Here is a 24,882-nt window from a genome sequence, read left to right as displayed (position 1 = left end):
CCGTCCCTCACTCCCTGCATCCCTCGCTCCCTCTCTTACTTTCTTCCTCATCTGTTTATCCCCGCCACTTTATCCTCCGCCTGCTCTGTTATCCTCTTCATCTCACTAACTCTTCCCTCTCTTTTTGTTTCCTCAGTGGGCCGTTTGTTGATCGAGTTCAGCTCCCAGATGACGATGGAACGAGTGCAGAAAGAAAACCCCAACGTGACGGAGGGAGGCCGCTACACGCCTCCTGACTGTCGGCCAAGATGGAAGGTCTGTGCATATATATGTATATGTCTATTTCATATACTTCAAAAAGTATATACAGTAATTAGAATGCTTTTTACATGATCATATACAGCATACAACTGTTGGAAGCAGCACAAACGTAATATTTCAGGAACAAACTGCATGTCAGAACTTGAATAAGTTGTCACTTCTGTGTTGACCATAAAAGGACACTAGTCTAGATGGAATTGTCCAAAAAGTCAAAGTGAGGAGCATTTATGAGTACAAGTCAGGAACCGGCCTACTTTACTTATTTCAAGGGTGCTGAACCCCAAAAAATGGTTCCCAAGCAAAATTTTGAGTTTTTGACCTTCTAATTTGCATATCAAAATGGCCAAATTGCCCATCTTGCACAGTCGTTGGACCATTTTCCCCTTAGTTTTTTTGTAAGGAAATTTTTTGTAGGAAATCAAAGATGAGGAAATTAAGCTTCTAGATCTATAGTCTAGGGCCAGAGCAAGGATATAGTGGAGGCTCAGTGTCTTTTTTATGCATATATATATATATATATATATATATATATATATATATATAAATATATGTAAAATATCAACTTTTAAGGTGAAATTAAACATTATTTGTATCATTTTTTTAAGGCCGACATAAATATTCAATCAATATTACTTTTAAATGTTCCAGTTGGTATTTTGCATATATATATATATATATAGATATATATATATATATATCTATATATATATATATAAAAAGACACTGAGCCTCCACTATATCCTTGCTCTGACTCTAGACTATAGATCCAGAAACTTAATTTCCTCATCTTTGATTTCCTACTTACAAAAAAACTAAGGGGAAATGGTCCAATGACTGTGCAAGATGGGCAATTTGGTGGCCATTTGATATACAAATTAGAAGGTCAAAAACTCAAAATTTCACATTTTTTTTGGACTCAGCACCCTTGAGATATGTAAGGTAGGCCGGTTCCTGACTTGTACCCATAAATGCTCCTCACTTCTTATAGGAGGCCTTTATTCTGAAATCCGTCTAGACTACACATTCTTGTAATGCTTTAGGAGCCTTCAGTGTACAAGAATAGCTGCCACGACTATATAAACCCCTCTGTCTTGTACTCTTCATTCATTCTGTGGCATGAGAAAATTGAATCTGCGCTCTTATCTCTTATGTGCATTAAATGCATATTGAATGCCACTTCTCCCCTTCTTCTACTCTCTCATCAAACCACATAAAAAGCCCTTCATATCACACTTTTTATTATGGAAGAAGTTACGCCTGATAAAAGTAAAAATTCTTGTGGTGAGTTGAAATTAAAATGGGTAAAAAAAATATGCGATACTAAGTCAAAATTATGAGATAGTCAAGTACGTAAAATGTCGACTTGCTGGTCTTTATATTCTCATTTCAAATTTTCTTTTTCTTGGAAGAAGTGCGGCTTCCATATTTTCATTTAATTTAAATTCATACGGTCAGCCATAAAGTTGGATTAGTTTTGTTTTCAGACACAATCCTCTATTAATCAGTCTCTTCCAAACTTATCACAATGAAAATGAAACCACAATTAACAAAGTGTTGAGAAGATATACACATTATCTGTCAAGAATAAATCTCATTGACACAATCATTTCTTGGAAAGAGGTAAAAAATATTTTGTTCCGACTTTGGCGACCATTAGTCAAGTCTGTGATAAAGACATTGAAAAAGGAATTGTCGTGATTTAATTGTTGACAGGTACACACAAATACAAGTCAAAAGTTTTAGAACACACCAACTTTTCCAGAATTTAATTGAAAATGATGCAGTTTAATGTCTCAGTGTACTCTGAAATTAATTCACATTTGTAACATTTCAAATTCTTTAATGAGCACGATAAAATGAAAAAAAAAAGATTCAAAATCACATTTTATGTTGGACTAAAGGACTAAAAAAAGACACAAAATGACAAAAAAAGACACAAAATTACCAAAAAAAGTCACAAAATGACAAAAAAAGACACCAAAAGACACAAAATGACTTAAAAAAGACACAAAATGACAAAAAAAGACACCAAAAGACACAAAATGACTTAAAAAAGACACAAAATGACCAAAAAAGACACAAAATGACTTACAAAGACATGAAAAGAATTCAAAAATGGACTAAATAGCCCAAGACTCCATAGAGTTAAGTTGTTAACCCATTTCTTGTTCCCTGAAAAAGGCCTACTTGTATAATTCTGAAATGTACATTATTTTCCAGTTTTGGTTAAGCTTACCTTTTTTTATTTACCTCTGGCAGTTCACCACTTACCTTTGTACCCTTTCAAGCTGTTCATTTGACTTGAACTGCTTGAATTTCAATAAAAAACTGGAAAAATTGGGGTGTTCTAAAACTTTTGACCGGTAGTGTATACTCCGTCAAACTGTACAGTTCATAAAAATAAAATGGAAAGAATTATAGATGTGCACTAGAAATAAACGTGTACTTTTCTTTATGTGTAGAACACAACAAACTTCTACTTTGCTTTAAAAAAAAAAAAAAAGTCAGGAATTCGGATGAATGGATTTAATTCACTTTTTTTCTTACACTACTCAAAAAAATTGACAGTTAGGTAAACAGCAGCAGTACTGGAGACAGTGTGGGCGGTGAATGCCAATCACTCACATATTTTCTAGTCCTGCTTAAAAATAAAAACTTTCTGGGACAGGATTGTGCACATTCTTAACCCTCTATGGTACACACTATGATGCCAGTTAGGAAAAAAACATTTGGAGTGTTTTTTGTTTTAAAATAGACCAAATAAACAAAATCTGAAGAAATTTTATAATTCCTTTTATTTTTTGGAAGTTATTGGGGTTTGTTGGCCATGGGCAACATGTACCATCGGTGCACAAGTGAAAAAAGTTTTTTTAAATTAATTTTAACATCATTTATTTAATAAACATGTTTAAAAGATTCAGTAGCTTCAACAGGGTACAATACATAACATTTTAAATTTAAAACATTATAAAATAAACTTTTTAAACCGGTTTCTTGTCTGAATGTTGCCTGTAGGAAACATTGTACCATTGAACCAACGACCCATTGAAATGAATGTCTTGAACAGTCTAAATGTATGAAACTATCAAAAATTAAGGTTTACTCATCTATCAGTAGGAATATTTTTTTCCAGATGGAAAAGGGCCAGGAAATTACGTTTTCAGTGATTTTTTTTGTGGCGTAAAATGGCAAAGCTGTTTCCTTTAGCAAAAGTCTGCAAAATACGGTTTAAATATGGCCTCCTGGAGGTCATGTGACAAATTAAAGCATTGCTATTGGGTCCCTATACTCTTCCCTCTTTTTTGAAGTATTGCATCACTCAAAAACATTCATTGTAGAAATTTGACAGGACAAAAATGGGTATGTTGCCTGAGGGCAACACCGTACCATAGAGGGTTAAGAGACTTTATGCTGCAAGAAACCCAGGGACCCCAGGATTGTGTTCCTGTGACTGACTTCTGTCTCTGCAAAACGTTGCACGTAAAAAAAGAAAGGCCATCAGAAAAGCCGGGTTGAAACAGGAGAGTAGCTAGGAAATATTTTTAATGGAAAAAGTGACTCATCATGTAAGGACTAAAGCAGGGACAGTGATGGGGAAAATGGACTACGTACAAGAGAAAAGATGTTCTCAGCTGCTCTGAAAATAATGGATCAAAGGAAAGAGAAAGGAGTGCAGACACTTTTATATTTTTATGTCATTATGCTGTTTGTTGTGGATTTTGGTCATTTTTTAGGACAAACCAGAAGTCTGGACACATTTATTTTTATTTATTTTTATGTGAGACCTTTTGTATGTTTGTCTATTTAAGTCTTTCACCTCCACACTGCAAAAAAAAAAGAAAAGTTGGGTGAACTCAAAATTTCAAGGCAACAAACTTCGATAAAATTTTAAGTTGGACAATAAAACTAAATATTTTAAGTTTTGTTTTTGAGTTTGCTCAACTCTGAATTTTTCTGGCACGATTGTAACGCCGCTATGAAATGTCAGCTAATGTTGTGACCACGATTTTGAGTTAGCATTGATACGCTAATGGCTACTCTTGTAGCTGTAACAAGCAGCGTCGCTAGCATCAGTTAGCCGCTAGCATCAGTTAGCCACTAGCATCAGTTAGCCACTAGCTTTCACTAATGACTGAATTTCACAACAAAGAAATAAGAGTTAGCATCAGTGGCGGTTCTAGACCAATTTTACTGTGGGGGCCAAGGAGGGGCCAGTGTTTAATCAGAGGGGCACATTAGCACATAAAAAATGGCAAAGATGATATTTAAGCATTCAAAATCTTTGAATGTCTTGAAAAAGACACAAAATGACCAAAAAAGACACAAAATGACCAAAAAAGACACAAAATGACAAAAAAAAGACACAAAATAACTAAAAAAAAAAACACAACAGACATAAAATTACCAAAAAAGACACAAATTACCAAAACAGACACAAAATGACTTACAAAGACACATAAAGACATGTAAAGGATTCAAAAATGGACAAAATAGCCCTATAAGACTCCATAGAGTTAAACTATTATACAATGTAACATTCTGGGTTCCTTTTGTGTACAATGAGATATTGTTTGATCAAAGAGTTAGAATTGTTCCATTGTTCATTGTTATAAATTGATCATTTTATTATTAATTTGACACAGGGGCCTCCAGGGGCCAAAGGCTTCTACACAGGGGCAGTGGCCCCTGTGTAGAAGCCTTTGGCCCCTGGAGGCCCCTGTGTAGAACCGCCACTGGTTAGCATAACTATTGTCCCTTGTTTTGAACCCCAACTTAAAGATATAAGTAACAACAACTCACCAACTTGTTTTTGAGCAGACAACTGGCTTCCTTTGTTGTGCTAACTTACATTATTGCCCTAAATGTCAATAATTTATATTTCCAAGTTTTACCAACTTAAATCACTGTTTTAGGCCCAAAAAATACAAGTTGGCTTTTTTTGCAGTGCACACAATACTTCACCTAGGTCAGGGTGCTTCCTTGAGCAGTGCAATCACCCATCACAATGTCTAACTATACAGAAACCAAGGTCAGTTTGCTGTCAGTCTTCATCTGAGTGCAAAAACACCATGAACTCACACGGTAAATTACAGCTCAACCTTGGACTGTTTGGACAGCTGGGAACGACTCACTTAAAGCACGGAGACGGAGGACGGCCTCAAATCTGTCTCAAATGTGCAGAGCCACCGAGAGCTCCTTCTCTCTTCTGCTTCATTCATAATATATGAGAAGCAACTTTATGTACACTGTGACATTAACCGCGGGGATTTTCTAGGGAAATGATTTTCTGGTGCAGAACAGTTTATCGTGGGATGAGACGGAGCTCATTTCTGCATAATTACTCAAACAAACAGTGTGGAAGAGAAAGACTGTCTCCTAATCTGAGTCCATGTCAACAGAGAAAGTTTCAGCTAAAGCATTGATTTAATTATGTATTTGATTGGTTTTTCTAACTGATACAAATGTGGAAATGATTTGTGGTAGGAAACAAATTGCCAACCCAGACTCACTCTGTTGTTCAGGTGGCGATCATCATCCCGTTCCGCCACAGAGAAAACCACCTGAAGTACTGGCTGCACTACCTCCACCCCATCCTCCGACGGCAGAGGATCGACTACGGCATCTACATCATCAACCAGGTAGACCAGACACCACATGCTGCAGATGTACTGTAAAGGCACACAGCACCCAGTTCTCAGAGGCAAACTACGGTATAACCATAGCTCATAAAAGATGGAAAGATGTTCATGTAACAGATCTGCAAGTCTTTACAGTGGTGTTTATCAGTGGATGTGAATATTAGTGGTGTCAACAATAATCAATTCGGTGATGCATCGCAATGCGGGGCATGCGCGATTCAGCATCGATGCGGCAAAGTGCCATAATCGATTATGTTTATTTCCTGTCCTCCAGTGGAAAGTTGTGGGAGACAGGGTGGGAATTTCACACTCTGGCCTTGATGCCCTGTGAAAAAATGTTCAATTTACGGCCAAGGTGGCCTTTGCGCCCCTGTCAAAGTTCCAGTAAACACAACGCTAACCCGACCCACTCCCTGTCCTTCCAGACATGTGAGCATCAACACATGGCTCATTTGAATATTCTAATGAGCCATGTGTTGATGCAGCACAGGTAAGCTAGCAGGACAAGCTGTTTTGATATGTTGTGACTGAAGTATGTGGTAGTATTTGACAGAACTTAACATTTACGTTTTTATAGAAAGTACTATTGATAGGTAATTACCATTGTATTAGCCTATTTAAAGTCGACTCGTTAATGTTACATTTTTGCGTCATGAAAACTAGCGATAGCTAGCTAGTTGGGATAGCGCTACCGTCTTCCCTAGCTCAGGGACAAGGGCTCGACATTATGCTGATGTAAACTTCACCTCAGCAGGTTCCTTTTTTATGGCAGGAGGAGGCATTTCTCTTTCCTTACTCTGAGATGAACTCAGGCAGGAGATTCATTTTGCCATCTTTTCAAAATATATGCATTTACCGTCTTTTCAAAACAGGTTCATTTGTCATTTTCCAAAAAGGTCATGAGACCCTTTGAGACCGTTTGAGACCCTCTGAGACCATCTGAGACCCTTTGATTGAGACCTGGTGTCCCCGGTCAAGACATAATGTTGATGTGAAGTTGTTTTAGGCTGCATGAACTGCGTATTGTGTTTTATTTTGAAAGGGGACGGAAGTCTGGTGTAATCTGCTCTCTGTTGAGCTTGACGCGGTTTAGCAACAGCTCACGTCAAAAATAGAAGTGCTACGGTTTGATCACGCTGCAGAGCGGAGAGCCGCGGTTGGGGCGCTGCTGGGACGCTCCACGGCGCCCGGTGGGAATCAGGCTTGACACTGTGTGTTGCAGGACATGATGCATCGTGCTGACCAATGCAACGCTAGGATTGGACGATGCTAGGACTATTCTGAAATAAAGTGGGACTGATAATAACGAGTCAGACAGGGATTCGACGCTGTGTTCTTCCTTATCCGCTCCCTACTGAGGGAATCCTTGTTTTTTTCTTTTCCTCCACTTTTTTTACACTTTCATGAAGCATGGTGTTATTGATTACAGCTTTAGTGAGTGACAGGTTAATGTTTGGTGTGAGAATATTCAGTGAAAACAGTTTGGTGATGCTGTTTTGGAAGTCATGTAATCGAGCCCTGGTGCGTTTTAAAGTTCAAGCAACATTGCTCGTCCAAAACTGATCATGTGGTTCTTTCTAAATAAGCGCTGTTGGGTGGATCATTTACCAGGTCCAGGTCCAGATATACCAGAATATTAGAAATATAACTGATAATGTTGCATTTTTAAAGAAACTTTAAAGTTTGAGAATGGGTTTTGGTGCTATATCTCTCTCTGTTCCTGTCGTATTCGAAGTGTTGCCACTTTGGGATATTCTCATTCATTTATTTGGTGGATGGAAAAGTCTTTTACTGCATGTAGAAACTGAGAACAAGTCAATTTGCAGTTGCTTAAACCCCCGAAGCCTTCTCTCTCTCCTCTCTCATCCCTAACTGATCTTCATTGACTGTTTCTTCTCCTGACAAAAACCCATCTGTGGTGAAAATCAGCAACATATTTACTCTCGCTGCACTCAGTTCAGCAGAGGCACAAGGAGCTTGATTTTCTAAGCGATGTTGTGAGAGTGTGTGTGTTTTTCACGCTGTGTCGGGTGAGACTTCTTCTTCTTCTACATTATGGGTAATGAGCTCTCCTTTCTGCCCTCTCTCTACCCTGTGGGCCTCGCGCAACGCCTTAATCACTCCCCTGGTGGAACAGACCTTTGGTTCCGCCTGCCCTGCTGTGCTCTGCTCTTGATATGGCGATGTTCCAGTGTCTTACTCTCTCGCTTCTACACACACACACACACACACACACACACACACACATGTTGTCTCTCAGCGTCTCTGAATCTCAAATGTAGAGTTGTTAGAGTGGGTGCAACTTTTGAGCGTTTTTTTACTTAACCTTGCTTTTCTTTCACATGTTTAAGAAACAGGCTCGGCTCATCTCACAATGATTTTCCATCACTGCTACAGAACTTTAAATACTCTCAGTTTTTAGAGCCAGTCAGATATGGCAGCAATTCTCAACCTTGGGGTCAGGACCCCAATTGGGGTCGCGAGATGATTTCTGGGGGTCTCCAAATCATTTTGGAAGTCAGCTCTGTCTCCACTGTGTTAAAGTGTTCATGTGTTCATGTGTTTTAGTCTTTTTGGTCACTTAATGTCTTTTTTTTTGTCATTTTGTGTGGTATTTGGTCATTTTGTCTTTTTTGGTCATTTTGGGTCTTTTTTTGTGTCTTTTTTTGATCATTTTGTGTCTTTTTTGGTCATTTTGGGTCTTTTTTCTATCATTTTGTGGTCAATTTGTGTCTTTTTTTGGTCATTTTGTGTCTTTTTTGATCATTTTGTGGTAAATTTGTGTCTTTTTTGGTCATTTTGTGTCTTTTTTTAGTCATTTTGTCTCTTTTTTTGATCATTTTGTGTCTTTTTTGGTCATTTTGGGTCTTTTTTCGATCATTTTGTGGTCAATTTGTGTCTTTTTTGTCATTTTCTGTCTATTTTGATCATTTTGTGGTCAATTTGTGCCTTTTTTGGTCATTTTGTGTCATTTTATAGTCATTTTGTGTTTTTTTTGGTCATTTTGTTTCCTTTTTGGTTCATTTTGTGTCTTTTTTGGTCATTTTGTGTCTTTTTTGATCATTTTGTGGTCAATTTGTGTCTTTTTTGTTCATTTTGTTTCCTTTTTTTGGTCATTTTGTTTCTTTTTTGGGTGATCTGAACTGTGCGTGTGAGATTGTGTTCAGTGAGTGGGGGTCGTGGACAACATGGATGTTAAATTGGGGGTCGCGACTCAAAAAGGTTGAGAACTACTGAGATATGGGACTATTGAGATGGATACTATTTTTTGGAGGGGGAAAAATTCACTGATTACCAATATAGTGGTTGATATAATGAATTTCTGAGCTGTAAAATAGACCTTTTCTGTATGGATTTTGCACCAAAGCCAAATGGGGTTCACTACTGACGCACATCTTTGTTATGGGTTGGGGCTGAAACAGTCAAAGTTCACCAAAGTTGAGCAAATGTTTTATTGGCCCCTTTTTCCAGCATAGAATGGAAGTGATTGGGAGGCAAATATTAATCAATATTGAACTTTGCACATGTGACAGCAGCTGATTATTGTTAGGATCCAGGAAAAGTTTCACCAATACAACAAAAACTTTACCAACTGTACACTAATGATTAAAAAGGTAGTTTTGTTGGAGCATGTCAGACAGTTATCTTCTTGCTCTTGTCTCTCTTCCAGAAAATCAAGGACAGTTTTTTCGTGTTTGCACAGGAGGTTAAATCCTCAGTCCTCCAGCTGAAGGCCAGTCTAGTCATTAACCAAGCTGCCCACACTGTGTTTATCTTGTGTTGTGTTTTGTTCTGCCCACAAAAGTCTTTATGTAATGTCACATCACACCAGGAGGTAGACTGAGTGTACAGTTGACAGCGACATCAGTGGAGCTGCTTGTTGCTTCTACAACTCGATGTGATCCTGACTGATCCGCTGCCTGGCTCATAAAGTACTCCACTCTGTGATTTAGAGGTTCACAAAGGGCTTCGATTGAAGTGGAAATTCAAACAAAGCCCGGATATGCTGTATACTCTCTCGTGGTGTAGTGAGGTTAACTTCTGCCTCCTGTTTTTTGGATGATTTTAAACTGACACAAAGATATAAATACCTCAGCTGGAAGCATCTACTTAACTTCCATTCGAGTAATGACAACTACTAAGAGACACAAAAATGACCAGAAAAGACACAAAATGACCAGAAAAGACACAAAATGACCCAAAAAAGAAAGAAAATTGCCAAAAAAACCCACAAAATGACAAAAAAAAGACAAAAAATTACCAAAAAAGGCACAAATTGACCACAAAATGATCAAAAAAAGACCCAAAATGACCAAAAAAGACACAAAATTACCACAAAATGATCAAAAAAAGACCCAAAATGACCAAAAAAGACACAAAATTACCAAATACACTTCCATTGAAGTGGAAATTCCTGTTTTTTGGATGATTATAAACTGACACAAAGATATAAATACCTCAGCTGGAAGCATCTACTTAACTTCCACTCGAGTAATGACAACTACTAAGAGACACAAAAATGACCAAAAAAGACACAAAATGACCAGAAAAGACACAAAATGACCCAAAAAAGAAAGAAAATTGCCAAAAAAACCACAAAATGACAAAAAAAAAGACCAAAAATTACCAAAAAAGGCACAAATTGGCCACAAAATGATCAAAAAAAGACCCAAAATGACCAAAAAAGACACAAAATTACCAAATACACTTCCATTGAAGTGGAAATTCCTGTTTTTTGGATGATTTTAAACTGACACAAAGATATAAATACCTCAGCTGGAAGCATCTACTTAACTTCCACTCGAGTAATGACAACTACTAAGAGACACAAAAATGACCAAAAAAGACACAAAATGACCAGAAAAGACACAAAATTACCCAAAAAAGAAAGAAAATTACCAAAAAAAAACACAAAATGACTAAAAAAAGACAAAAAATTACCAAAAAAGGCACAAATTGACCACAAAATGATCAAAAAAGATACAAAATGACCAAAAAAAGACACAAATTGACCACAAAATGATCAAAAAAAGACACAAAATGACCAAAAAAGACACAAAATGACCAAATACACTTCCATTGAAGTGGAAATTCAAACAAAGCCCGGATATGCTGTATACTCTCTCGTGGTGTAGTGAGGTTAACTTCTGCCTCCTGTTTTTTGGATGATTTTAAACTGACACAAAGATATAAATACCTCAGCTGGAAGCATCTAATAACTTCCACTCGAGTACACTGCAAAAAAAAGAAAAGTTGGGTGAACTCAAAATTTCAAGGCAACAAACTTCGATAAAATTTTAAGTTGGACAATTAAACTAAATATTTTAAGTTTTGTTTTTGAGTTTGCTCAACTCTGAATTCAGATTTTTGTCAACTCAACTGTAAGTTGTACTAACTTATAATTTCACATTGTAATAACTTTTAATCCTTACTTCTGCTAACTTCTGCAATGTGCTGAATTGGCACGATTGTAACGCTGCTATGAAATGTCAGCTAATGTTGTGACCACAATTTTGAGTTAGCATTGATACGCTAATGGCTACTCTAGTAGCTGTAACAAGCAGCGCCGCTAGCGTCAGTTAGCCGCTTTCCCGCATTTCACAACAAAGAAATAAGAGTTATCAGAACTATTGTCCCTTGTTGTGAACCCCAACTTAAAGATATAAGTAACAACAACTCACCAACTTGTTTTTGAGCAGACAACTGGCTTCCTTTGTTGTGCTACCTTACATTATTGCCCTAAATGTCAGTAATTTTTATTTCCAAGTTTTACCAAATTAAATCACTGTTTTAGGCCAAAAAATACAAGTTGGCTTTTTTGCAGTGTAATGACAACTACTAAGAGAGTTCTTATAGACTCTTTCCAAAAGGACCAACTCATCAGCAACAGCTTGAAGGTAAAAAAAAAAAAAAAAACATGAAAACTTTCTCCTAGATTTAAATTTAAATTTTATACTAATTGGTAAGGAAGGACATCTTGAGGTTAAACATTTTTTATTACATTTTTATTCAGCAGTTGCTCATCTAATATCATCATTATGTAATTTTGCAATTACCTCCAAATCTGAGCACTGCTGCTGCACTTTTATACCCAGCATTTATATTAAAATTAAGCTCTGGACAAAGGCTTCCCTACAATTAGTTTGAAGAGTTATAAAAAATGAATAACTTATCTGAAAATGTGTAATCTTGATGAGACATGTAGGGTGTTAATGCTAATGTTGCAAAAAGCTGATCACTCCTTAGGTCAGCTTTATTTTTAGAAGGTGCATGAATTGAAAGACATCAAATATATTTCTTAGAACCTGGTCTCACAGAAATCTGTGAAATAGCCACGGATTCGCTTAACTCAAAATCCGTGGAATAGCCACGGATTCACTAGTTCAGTTCAATTTCACTAGTTCAGTTTCAAATTTCCGTGAAACTGACACGGATTTCGCTACAATGCAAGTTAATATTTTTTCCTATTGGTTTGTTCCAAGTCACGTGACTTTCAAGGTCCCGGCGGTCAGAACAAAAAACATGGCGGACAGTTCTCTCAAAAAAATCAATATTTTGACTTAGTTTCTGCATAAAAATGTATTTTGATCACATTTCTAGTGAGAAATATATGTTTTATTTTCTAAATATTCACTCAGTGAATGTACATAATCATAATAATTTTGTGGTCATTTTTCTGTCTTTTTTTGGTCATTTTGTGTTTTTTTGGGTCATTTTGTGTCTTTTCTGGTCATTTTGTGTCTTTTTTGTTAATTTTGTGTCTTTTTTGATCATTTTGTGGTCAATTTGTGTCTTTTTTGTTCATTTTGTTGTATCAGAAAAAGACAAAGTGATTATGTACATTCACTGAGTGAATATTTAGAAAATAAAACATATATTTCTCGCTAGAAATGTGATCAAAATCCATTTTTATGCAGAAACTAAGTCAAAATATTGATTTTTTTCACTAAAAATGAGAGAACTGTCCGCCATGTTTTTTGTTCTGATTGCCGGGACCTTGAAGTCACGTGACTTGGACCACAAATAGCCACGGGATATGACTGTCATTAACTTGCATTGTAGCGAAATCCGTGTCAGTTTCACGGAAATCTGAGTGATTCCGTGGCTATTCCACAGATTTTTAGTTAAGCAAATCCGTGGCTGTTTCACGGATTCCTGTGAGACCAGGTTGATTTGTTTTTTGTTGCGTTGTGCTCACAGCGACTGTGTTTAAAACCCTCCTACCTGGGTTTTTGTTTTGAGAGGTCAGGCAGGATGCACCAATACTCTAAAAAACTGCCAGACAAGCTGACAGGAAGTCCCAGAAACAAGACAATGAGGCAGGACGACTACAAATGGGACGGACAAGCAGGCAGATTGAGAGGAGACGAATCAAAGCGACAGAGGTGGGATTTTGATGACAAGAAGTCCTGATGGGCGATTAAACCTTTACACCTGGCGCCACTTTCCGAGAGGACGGTGGAGAGCACTTTTCTATCGTGCTCGCTCGAGTGTTAAATGAGTGGAAGTCTGGAACCTTTTAACACAGAGCCACTGGAGGGTGATGGCGGGGGAGGGGGGGGGGAGCGGTGATAATTTGCCCCCCTCAAGTCTCATCCTTGCTAACAGATAATGGCTGTCATGTCCTTAGAGTCAAAACAGCCGTTTTGAGTGAAGAAAGGCCCTTTGGAGAGAGAAACAAAAAAAGCACAATCAAATGTGGCAGTAGTTTGCAGCTTTCACATAATTATCTGCTGTTCAGTATCAAGTAATGTATAAAGAAGTTAATGTAGTGCCTTAAACGTGCATTCTTTTAAATCAGTAGTTCTCTACCTTTTTGAGTCGCGACCCTCAATTTAACATGCATGTTGTCCGCGACCCCCGCTCACTGAACAGAATCTCACATGCACAGTTCAGATCACCCAAAAAAGAAACAAAATGACCAAAAAAAGGAAAGAAAATGAACAAAAAGACACAAATTGACCACAAAATGATCAAAAAAGACACAAAATGACCAAAAATGACACAAAATGACCAGAAAAGACACAAAATGACCAAAAAAGACACAAAATTACCCAAAAAAGAAACAAAATTACCAAAAAAACACACAGTGACTAAAAAAAGACACAAATTGACCACAAAATGATCAAAAAAAGACACAAAATGACAAAAAAAAAGACATTAAGTGACCAAAAAGACTAAAACACATTAACACTTTAACACAGTGGAGACCGAGCTGACTTCCAAAAAAAATAAAAATAAAGCAATGAATCTATTTATTTTAGTGTTTATTTCCTGTTTTATTTATTTTATTGTCTCTTGTTCTGTTTGTTTATGTACAGCACTTTGTTGCGGCTGTGGTTGTTTTAAAGAGCTTTACAAATAAAGTTGAGTTGAGTTGTACAGGTCAGAGGTCACGTCACAGCCTCAGCTACTCACAGCACCTGAACTGCTCATCATTTACTTTAAAACGTGTCTGAACCAAGGTTATAATAGTTTTGGATTTTTCATTAGTTTTAGTTTTAATTTCGTTGTGAATTTTTGTTTTCAAATTCAGTTAGTTTTAGTTAGTTTTTAGAGTGAGTTTTCTAGTTTTAGTTTAGTTTTTATTTTTTGAAAACGCTTAGTTTTAGTTTAGTTTTTATTAGTTTTAGTGTTAGTTTTAGTTTATTGTAATGGCTATGTGTTGGGTGCCAGATTCAAAGAGGTCATAATAAATATTGCCTTTATTTCCTTTGGTTTATCATCTCAGCCCCAATAAGGTTATTAACTGTTTTGAATTTTGGTTCTAGTGTAAACATCCCAGTCTCAGTAAACATATTCACCATGTGTTGCATGTTCAAATAGAAACACTGAATTATGAATGAAAAAAGTTGACAAAAACGAAAACTAAGGACATTTTCACTATAATTTTAGTTAGTTTTAGTTAGTTTTGTAACCACAAAATACAGTTTCAGTTAGTAATCGTTTTCTTAAAAACTCTAGTTTTTTATTTTTATTTCAGTTAACGAAAATGTTTTTTCAGTTCTAGTTTTCGTTATTTCGTTAGTTTTCGTTAACTATAATAACCTTGGTCTGAACATGGATTCAGCTTGTCTCTGCCTGCTGCACCATCCGGCTCCTCTTGTTGTTTTGCTCCTCAACCGGACATGTTTAAGCAGCGATCATCTCGCTCTGCTCAGTAGTGTCGCTGCTGAGGAGCGGTGAGGAGGCGTTGCAGAGGGATCATGCGGAAAGTTATATAGCAACCTTGCTGTTCTGCCCTGCTGCTCTGTGTCCTCTCTGCCTGCCGAGGAACCCAGCCAATGTTTGTTCTGCTGGCCACCAGCTCATCATGTAAACTGGAGAACAGCCCAGAGAGAGAGAGAGGGAGAGAGAGAGAGAGAGAGAGAGAGAGAGAGAGAGAGAGAGAGAGAGAGAGAACTAACAGAAAAGCAGGTGAGAAAGAGAGGGAGGGAGAGCTGAGTGACAGAAGTGATGAAGAAAGAAGAGCCATCTGCTCTTCTGGTTTTTATGGGAGCTTAAGGTCGATCCAAAGCTGGAAATCATTATTGATTTATAACAAATATAATACTCTGGAGCTATAAGAGGAGTCACATCATGACTTTTCTGGTTTCTTAACTTTATATCTGCAGTTGTGGAAGAAGTACTTTACCAAAGAAAAAGTACCAGTACAGCAATATAACTCCATTACAAGTAAACGTACAGTAGAACTATCTGAAAAATGTACTTATTAGATTTTTAATATTGATGCTTTAATGTCTAAGTAGCTTATTTTAACTTTATTTATACGTACCCCTTCCCAGGCCTCTCTGAATATATCAGTCCAGTGTGCCGGACTGATTGAACTTGTGGATCAATTTCTTCCATAATAGACAAGAATCAGAAGATAATGACGATCTGTGATGTTTCTCTAAGCCGTCATGACCTGGAAAATAGGTCTGAGGATGCTGCACACCACTTCCCTCACTCTCTTTTTACAGTAGTTTGCATGTATCCTTTGTATGGATAAAGCCACGGTGCTGTCCGTGGTGCTGAAGTAGCACAGGGGTTAGTAATTGCAACTTTTTTCTTGCCCTTTTATCAGTTTCGTCATGTATCAAACAAAACAAACCGGGTCTGTTCCCTTCAGTTAAAAATGAACAAATCTCCTACTGGTTACAAGATGAATCTGAGGGTTTTTTATGTCATTAATGGGAGAGAAAATAAATAAAAAAACAATCTTTGGTCACCCACAAGAGATAATTGAGACAAGTCTGTCGGAGACAAGATGCCGACAGCAGAAACAGCTTTTTCTTCTTCTTCTTCTTCTTCTTCTTCTTCTTCTTCTTCTTCTTCTTCTTCTTCTCCTTCATTTTCTTCTTCTTCTTCTTCTTCTTCTTCTTCTTCTTCTTCTTCTTCTTCTTCTTCTTCTTCTTCTTCTCCTTCATTTTCTTCTTCTTTATTTTCTTCTTCATTTTCTTCTTTGTCTTCATTTTCTTCGTCTTCTTCTTCTTCTTCAGCTGATCAGTCATGTGTGTTAAATGTTAAGTGTTAATTCGATGCGTCAGAACTTATTTGGAGAAATCGTTTCCATCTCTGTTTAGCCCATTTTTCGAAAGAGACAAAAACCACCTTAAGTGCTTTTCTCATGGGAATCTTCAAAATGCACAGAGAAAACACGACTTTTGGCATCTGAAACATGACAAGGGGCCCTGAGGCCTGAGGTAGCAAGAGGTCATGAGACAAAAATGTTACCTGTTAAAAATGGTACGTTTACACGTTTTGGGGATCACCACTCCACATGTGAAGGAAACTTGTATAAAGCCTTTTTGTGACCAAGCACCTGAAAATTGTAGTGAAGTACATTCCTTTAGTCCAGCTATTCTCAACCTTGGGGTCGGGACCCCAATTGGGGTCGTGAGATGATTTCTGGGGGTCGCCAAATCATTTTGGAAGTCAGCTCTGTCTCCACTGTGTTAAAGTGTTCATGTGTTAATGTGTTTTAGTCTTTTTGGTCACTTAATGTCTTTTTTTGTGTGTCTTTTTTGGTCATTTTGTGTCTTTTTAGGTCATTTTGTGTCTTTTTTGATCATTTTGTGTCTTTTTTTAGTCATTTTGTGTCTTTTTTTGGTAATATTGTTTCTTTTTTGGGTCATTTTGTGTCTTTTTTGGTCATTTTGTTTCTTTTTTTGGACATTTTGTGTCTATTTTAGTCATTTTGTGTCTTTTTTTGGTCATTTTGTTTCTTTTTTTGGACATTTTGTGTCTTTTTTGGTCATTTTGTGTCTTTTTTTAGTCAATTTGTGTCTTTTTTTGGTAATTTTGTGTCTTTTTGGTCAATTTGTGTCTTTGTTTTGGTCATTTTGTGTCTTCTTTGATCATTTTGTGTCTTTTTTGATCATTTGTGGTCAATTTGTGTCTTTTTTTTGGTCATTTTGTTTCTTTTTTGGGTGATCTGAACTGTGCGTGTGAGATTGTGTTCAGTGAGCGGGGGTCACAGACAACATGCATGTTAAATTGGGGAATCGCGACTCAAAAAGGTTGACAACTACCGCTTTAGTCAATGTATTTCCACCTCTGGATATCTGGTGGCAGCAGACAGCAGGTTCAGTCCCTTCCTGAAGTGTTAACAGGCTACACAATACAAAACAATAAACTAAACGTGCATATTCTGAAAAGAAGAATCCACTGCTCAGGCTGTCACTCTTACATTCTGCTGTGCTTTTGGAAGTAGTCTTAATCTCTATTTTCGTGGCATTTTTTACACCAGCTGAAAACGGAGAGGACAAAAAGGAAAGCGGGATAAAATGCAAGCTACTGACATCTGGTTTCAACTCACACAACACTTTAAGCTTCTGCTGCGCTGCTTGCTCCACTAATCCACCAAGATATGACCCGCTACCCCCTTTCTCCTTCTGCCACCCCTCCAACCCTTCACACACACACACACACACACACACACACACACGCTGACTCTTCAGTAACTCCTCTGCATCTGTCGAGAGACTCGGGTTGTGTTGTGTTGGAAGGAGAATCCAGTCAACCTTTGCACGGTTTGTTCTTTCATTCATGTCTTCACTTCAGCTCCTGCAGTGTCCCACACTGAGTGGACACCAAAGGATCAGGAGGGCTTAACTCTGTGTGTTTGTCTGTATTTGTTGTAGTGAAGGTCACATTAAGGAGGACCACGGAGTTAATTTGGATGCACTGAGCTTTGCCGAGCTGTCTTTTGATGTTCAAATTGCAAGTCGAAAGCCAAAATGCTACAAATGGACACATACTGCAAAGGAATTTATCCATAATCAGCCATTGCTCTACAGTCATTTTTCTCTTTTCTCGCCTTTTGTTAGAAGCCTGCCAGAGTTTTTTTCAGATTTAAGTCGAGTCATGCTGGAGTGATTAGCGCGCTATGCTACAGTAAAAATTAACCCTCTGGTGCCATTTGACCTGGGCATCAGTTATGGCTGCAGCTAACAATCATTTTTATTATTGATCAGGCAATTCATCTTTTTCAGTTCGTAAAAAAACATTGTGAAGCAGTTGCACGTCTCTGTTTTCATTATGTGACTTGTTAAAAAGACAGTTTTAAAGACATCGTTTTTTTTAATTACATTAAGTGCAAATGGCATAAAAAGGTGAATTGCTTTTATTACAAACATTAGCCCTAAAATAGATGTTGAAAGCTTACAGTGAATTCTATGTACAAATAAAAAATCCATATATCCACCTATACCTATAAAATTAAGACCTTCTTGTTAGTTTTTTACTGTAAAACTTTAAATTCAAAAAATGTAAAAACAAATCTGGCAGCAGAAGTTGCCAAACACTTAACAAAATATTAAAGTAATTAAAAAAACTTTAGTTAATATAATAAAAGATATATATATATATTTTTTTTTTATTATCCATATTTTTAAATAAATTATCTGGTAAATAACTAATGGTTGTTTACTTTTATTTGACGGTAAGTGTTTGGCAACTTTTGCTGCCAGACTTCATACCATTTTTCTAGTATTTTCAATTCAGTTTTATTTTATCACAGTGTCCTTATGAGGACATCACAAAGCCATGGTTCTTAATATCAGTGACCCTATAAAGTCATGCTGCGTCTGTCGGAATTTGTGAAGTTTCAGTTTGATTATTTGAAAGCGCATGATTGGAAAAACCAGGAACAAACATAGAATATTCAGTCCGTGGTACTCTTTATCTTTAGTCGGTTTTAGCCATTTTTTGTTCAGGTGATAGACAGAACAAAGCCAGTTTAATTATAACATTCATTATTTTCTTATCTGCTTGGAAAGGGTGCAGGTCTGGGTGAGATATTTAGACATAAACCACTTTGAAGAAAGTAAAAAGCTGTTCCAGACATTAGTTTTTCTCTCTCTTCCACTCCAGCTCATGCATGGTTAATGCACGTTCTATCCCGCTAGAAATAGAAAATGTTAAAAAGAGAGGGAAAGGAAAATGAGGGAGTTTTTGTGCAGTTGACCGTGGAATAGGATATTGATCTGACGAGCTACAACTCTGTTTCTTTCCTCCTCCTTGCCCTCTCGTCAACTTCATGTTTCAGTGTTTGCTGGAGCGTTGATACTGTTTTGTAGAGCAACTGTACAGTAAAATAATGTTCTCATTCACCGGACCCTTAGACCCCATTCAGTCCCAGGTGCAAAGTGCTTGATGTGATTGCGTTAGCCTGTACGGTGATGAATTATAGATTTAGCTGCAAACCTCTCCTCTCCTCTCCTCTCCTCTCCTCTCCTCTCCTCTCCTCCCCTCCTCTCCTCTCCTCTCCTCTCCTCTCCTCTCCTCTCCTCTCCTCTCCTCTCCTCGAAGTGGCAAAACGTGGGATAACTACGTTTAGAGTCAATATAATAATACAATATTGTATAATGTACAATATCTGCCTCTATATGTAGTGGAGTTGAAGTATAAAGTTACACAAAATATAATAAAAACATACAAGTGCTTTAAAATGATACTTAAGTACAGTACTTGAGTAAATGTACTTAGTTACTTTCCACCACTGCTACCTGCCCAGTATGCTTTTCTCAACACGTACTTTTAGAGTTTCTATATGCTTTCATGTCTCCATTATAGACTAAAATAATGAATAAACTTGCTCTTTTTCTTCTAATGTTTCCCCTGCTTCCCCCTCCGTCCTGCTGTAGTTACATAGAGCAATGCTCAAATAAAACTATTATGACCCAGTATGCCAATTTTACTTTATTTTACTTTACCTCTTCACTGAACTATTTCTTCTCTGTTATTTCCGACCCGGTGTTGATTGTTCTTCACTGAATTTTGGAGTGTGTCATGTGTTGTTGTTAGTTGCTCTGAGGAAAACCAAAGGTGCTACTTTAAATCATCAGAGTTTGTACAAAACGGAAGAAAACTGCAATCACTTTTCACCAAAATCACACAGCTCACACAGTGTGCATATTTTTGAATATGCTAACTTCACGTGTTCCTTTCTCCAAATTCTCATTATTTTTAGATTAAAATCTAAAGAACATGGCTTCAACTCAGACAGCTGATCAACCACCATTATGATTAATAAATCACAGAAGAGCTGTCACACATTTGACAAGCAGAGCATACACAAGCACATACACATGCATCTTATTTAAAGTGTTGATGCTCTCCACAATAAAAATGCAAAACATTGGCTGCGTGTTTACTTGGATAAAGTGCACAAACATAATTTGAGGCATGGTGCAACAACAAATTGACATTTCAGCATTTTAGTGATGCATAATTTAACGTGCCTTTGGTCCCTCAGCTTCCCCTTCAATCAAGCGTCCATTAACACCGAGCTGTTGAGACAGCAAAAGACAGCGAGAGAAAAAAGACGAATACGGTCCCTACTCGACCATTATACCACTACATAATACAGTATGTGGGGCTGTTATGTTACTGCACGGAGTTTTGTTTTACTCTTATACTCAGTTAAAGTTCTAGACAACTTTATTTGGTCCCAAACGGGCAACAGGAGCTGCAGCAAGCATACTAGATAAATACACAACTCTCAGCACAGACCCAGGAGTAAACAGTACATGGTGTACAAACATAAAATGTGGAGGATTGACTCAAAACCAATATTTTGTGTATGGAAAATCCTTTCTGAGGCAGGCTCAGATGCCATAAAAGCACACACTCCCTACAGTAAATGTAAACACACACACTGATGCAACATGCATGCAACATATATATGTACATCATCTTCTGTGTCGGCGTCATCTGCAGGATCACTGAGGAGGCTGCTATGCTCTGTAAACACCAAAAAACTCATGCTGTTTTTATTATAGAGCATTTAGGTGCTATACACAACCTTGGTTTCGAAAAGTATGCTGTCTACAATGTAAATAGGAACAGAATGCTTCAAATTCAGTGTGTATATTAACAAAAAAACAAATGTTTCCCAGTTGGATTGTTGCATTAGATTTATTTTCTTTGTGCTGTATTAAATTGAATATAGATTGCAAAAAGCATTTAAAAATCATAGCATCCCAACTTTTTTGGAATCAGTGTTGTAAATACTGAAAGTCAAAGCATTCAAATTCAGAAACGGTGCCTTTATTAAAGTTGTCACAATTTACTATATAAGAAGAAAAAGAAAGTGCTGCCATAGAGTCATTAAGTCATTCCCCGGCTGCAATGATGGTGCAGAAATACCAAGAGTGAAAATACCAAAGAATACAGTGAAAGGGTCAAAGTTATGAGACCAAACTGCCAAATGTCCTTTTTTATATCTATATAACGGTATAAACATATAAAACCTTATTGACACGTTGCCATGGATACGCATTGTTCTGCTTCTCTCGCCTTGTTAGCCACCTGTCAATCAAAAGTAGCCCCGCCCCAAATCATATGATTCTTTATCTTCTATTTTCTTCTAAATGGGTCCATTATTAGAACTATTAACATCAAATTATCTTGAAGAAGATTTTTTTTACTAGCGATTGAGACCATAATGTTGTCCTAAAGAAAGTATCTGAGGTAATAAATCAAGTGAGAAGTTTTGTCATTTTGCATTGAAATGTATGGACAGAAATGTTTTTGGAGCCACACTTAGCGCCCCCTGCTGGAATGTTTGGTAGGATGCAGCTTAAGGCACTTCCTGGTTTGCCTCCCTGCTCCGACCTGGAGGTTGCCGCCTGCAAAATCCAAAATAAACCCATCTCAAAAGTACAGAAAGTGGATGAATAACTTTATATTTTATTTTATTTCAACCAAGAGTTTCTGTGTTTTGGGCGGCTACGCTGCACTATAAATCTAATAGCGCTGAAATTATTCCTCATTTAAACTTTCTGGTAACACTTTACAATAACCATCTAAGTGATGTTTATAGATGGTTTACATACCAATTATTATTAACCATTTACAAAATTCAATACATATTTAATCTTTAAATGTTTTCAAGCAATTTCTTTAAGGTATAAGAACAATTTTGAAATAATTTACATACTTAATTTGGTGTTAAAAATGTTATGAGTGTAAAGCTATTAATAAACTAATAATTATGTTTGTTTATGCTAAAGTAATCTATTTGGCATTTATAAATTATAGTTCAACATTATTACATTTTCTATTCACCATTCTAAATGGCCTATATACGGTTTATAAATGATGATTAAACATTAATAAACTATCTGTTTACCATTTATAAATGATGGTTATTGTAAACATTACATTAATATACTATATATTTGTTATTTATAAATTATGTAGTTAGTTAAACAATAAATTATGTATTCATCATTCTAAATGGCCTATATATGGTTTATAAATGATGATCAACCCTTAATAAACCATTTGTTTACCATTTATAAATGATGGTTATTGTGAAGTGTTACCAACTTTCTTTCTGTTTCATGTTATATAGATAATAAGTTGGTGTTTTTAGCCCCTCAGACTCTTCAATCACCCCTTCACCTTCCTTCCACGCCCACTCAGAGCTGCAGTGTTGTGATATTTGGACAGCGGCCCTTCACTGTTCACACTTCCCTCTTGTGCTGTCAGCCAAACAGCCAAACAGCCAAACTTGACGACCTTGCTATTCACAGAGCTGAGAACAGCTGTATGAAACCTTCTAACCACCTTGACAAGCCTTCGTTAAAACGGCCTGGAAATGTCACTCTGATTCAAACCCATTCGTTCCTCGTCTCACCTCCACTCTCACACTGAAGCTGTTCGGCTGTATTCACGCTCTGTTTACTTTCTGCACACTGATTTGGCAGAAAAGGCCAGACAAATAAATGTTTTCCCTCCTTCTCGCTCGTAAAGGTTATGAGAGAGGATCAATTATGAACGTCCTCCCCTGCTTTAATGGCGATTGAATGGATTTTGTTTTGCCTGTAGGTGGCTTCAGAGGCTGGTTGCATATTGCTGATATTCAGCAAAAAATAACATTTGCATTTGTGCCTGTGCAAGGCAGTGACAGATGCACAAAGCTTGTGAACAAATTTAAAAAAACAGAGTATTTCACAGTGGGACTACACTGTAAAAAATAATCAATTTAATTTACGGTAAAATACCGGCAGCTGTGGTTGCCAGAACTTCACCGTAAAAATGACAGTGAGTGGGTTTTCTACCGTAAATTTAAATGTAAATATCACCAAAAACGGTAATTTAGACTGAATATTCCTGTTATTTTTAGGGTCATTGTGTCATTCATTCACACATCATGGTATGTCTCCATTAATTTTACATGAAAATGTTATATTTTTACAGCAAAACTGTGTGTTTCCTACAGTTAATGACAATAAAAGTTCTATGTGCTATTCTTTGATTTAGGGCAATCAAAAGTGTCTACTACGGTGATATACAATTTTTAATTTTACACCTTATTTCTGATCTAATTTGACAGTGATTTACAGTAATTTTTACAAACACTTTTTACAGTGTATAGCATTTGTAGCATTGATTGTATAATAATCGGGGAAATAGCCAACGTGACGTCACCCATTGAGTGGTCAACTGCTACTTTGAAGCTTCGAGTTCAGCATTTCAGTTGTTGCCATCTTGCTTTTTGACTGCCCTATTAGTTTTTGAATGTCCTTCTAAATAAACGTCTCATTCGAGTGTCTTTTTGTCCAACCGAAAACTGAACAAGACAAATTATTTACAGTGAGAATCTTTATTGATGTACATTGTATAACTTGTTGAGATCAAAATGACATAAAAACCTATATCAATATATGTCCGACCACTTAGGAACCTTGGAATTACGTAAAAACATGTGGAAAATGAACATATCTATTTGATCAAATAATCATCTAGTGATATTCTCAATAGCTTTAAATGATTCCTTGTCCCAGAAAATGTAGATTTTGAAAACAAGATTGACCTTCTAAGTGGCTTGGAAGATATATTGGTTCTCATAGACTTTATATGGCTGCCATCTCCGATCCACAATCTTGATGAAGTGGCTCCTACCAAAAATTGAAACCTATGGTGATAGAGAGAATGTGGAAAAAAATTGTGCAAGGCAGTGACAGATGCACAAAGCTTGTGAACAAATTTAAAAAACAGAGTATTTCACAGTGGGACTATAGCATTTGTAGCATTGATTGTATAGTAGTTGATTGTATAGAAATAGCCAACGTGGCGTCACCCGTTGAGTGGTTAACTGCTACTTTGAAGCTTCAGGTTCAGCATTTCAGTTGTTGCCATCTTGCTTTTTGACTGCCATATTAGTTTTTGAATGTCCTTCTAAATAAACGTCTCATTAGAGTGTCTTTTTGTCCAACCAAAAACTGAACAAGACATTTTTAAGTGACCAAATTGTTTACTTTGATGAAGTGAAAACACACTGGCCCTCATTTATCAAACGAGCGTAAAAATGAGCGCAGATCTGAGCGTATATTTCGCCTTCAACAGGGTTCACGTGTTATTTATCATATGATCGTATCTCGGCAACCACATCGTAAGAATGAACGGACTTTGATAAATGTGGCGGCTCGAAACAAGCGTAATTTAAATACCACGTCCTAATATATACCCAATTCAGATGGCTCGCCTC

General features: G+C 36.9%; 1 protein-coding gene across 1 annotated transcript in view; it reads left to right on the top strand.

Moving 5' to 3' along the window:
• Nucleotides 1-24,882, top strand: part of b4galt2 (UDP-Gal:betaGlcNAc beta 1,4- galactosyltransferase, polypeptide 2) — a 298,457-nt gene that overhangs the window by 149,274 nt on the left and 124,301 nt on the right. The window contains exons 3-4 of the mRNA XM_059343966.1: nt 137-255; nt 5,784-5,900. Of these exons, the coding sequence (XP_059199949.1) occupies nt 137-255; nt 5,784-5,900 (236 nt within the window). The remainder of the gene's footprint in view (nt 1-136; nt 256-5,783; nt 5,901-24,882) is intronic.

The sequence above is a fragment of the Centropristis striata genome, chromosome 11 (genome assembly GCF_030273125.1).
Source record: "Centropristis striata isolate RG_2023a ecotype Rhode Island chromosome 11, C.striata_1.0, whole genome shotgun sequence".
Classification (NCBI taxonomy): domain Eukaryota; kingdom Metazoa; phylum Chordata; class Actinopteri; order Perciformes; family Serranidae; genus Centropristis; species Centropristis striata.
Note: the sequence above shows the minus strand (reverse complement) of the source record. Positions and strands in the feature narration are given on the sequence as shown.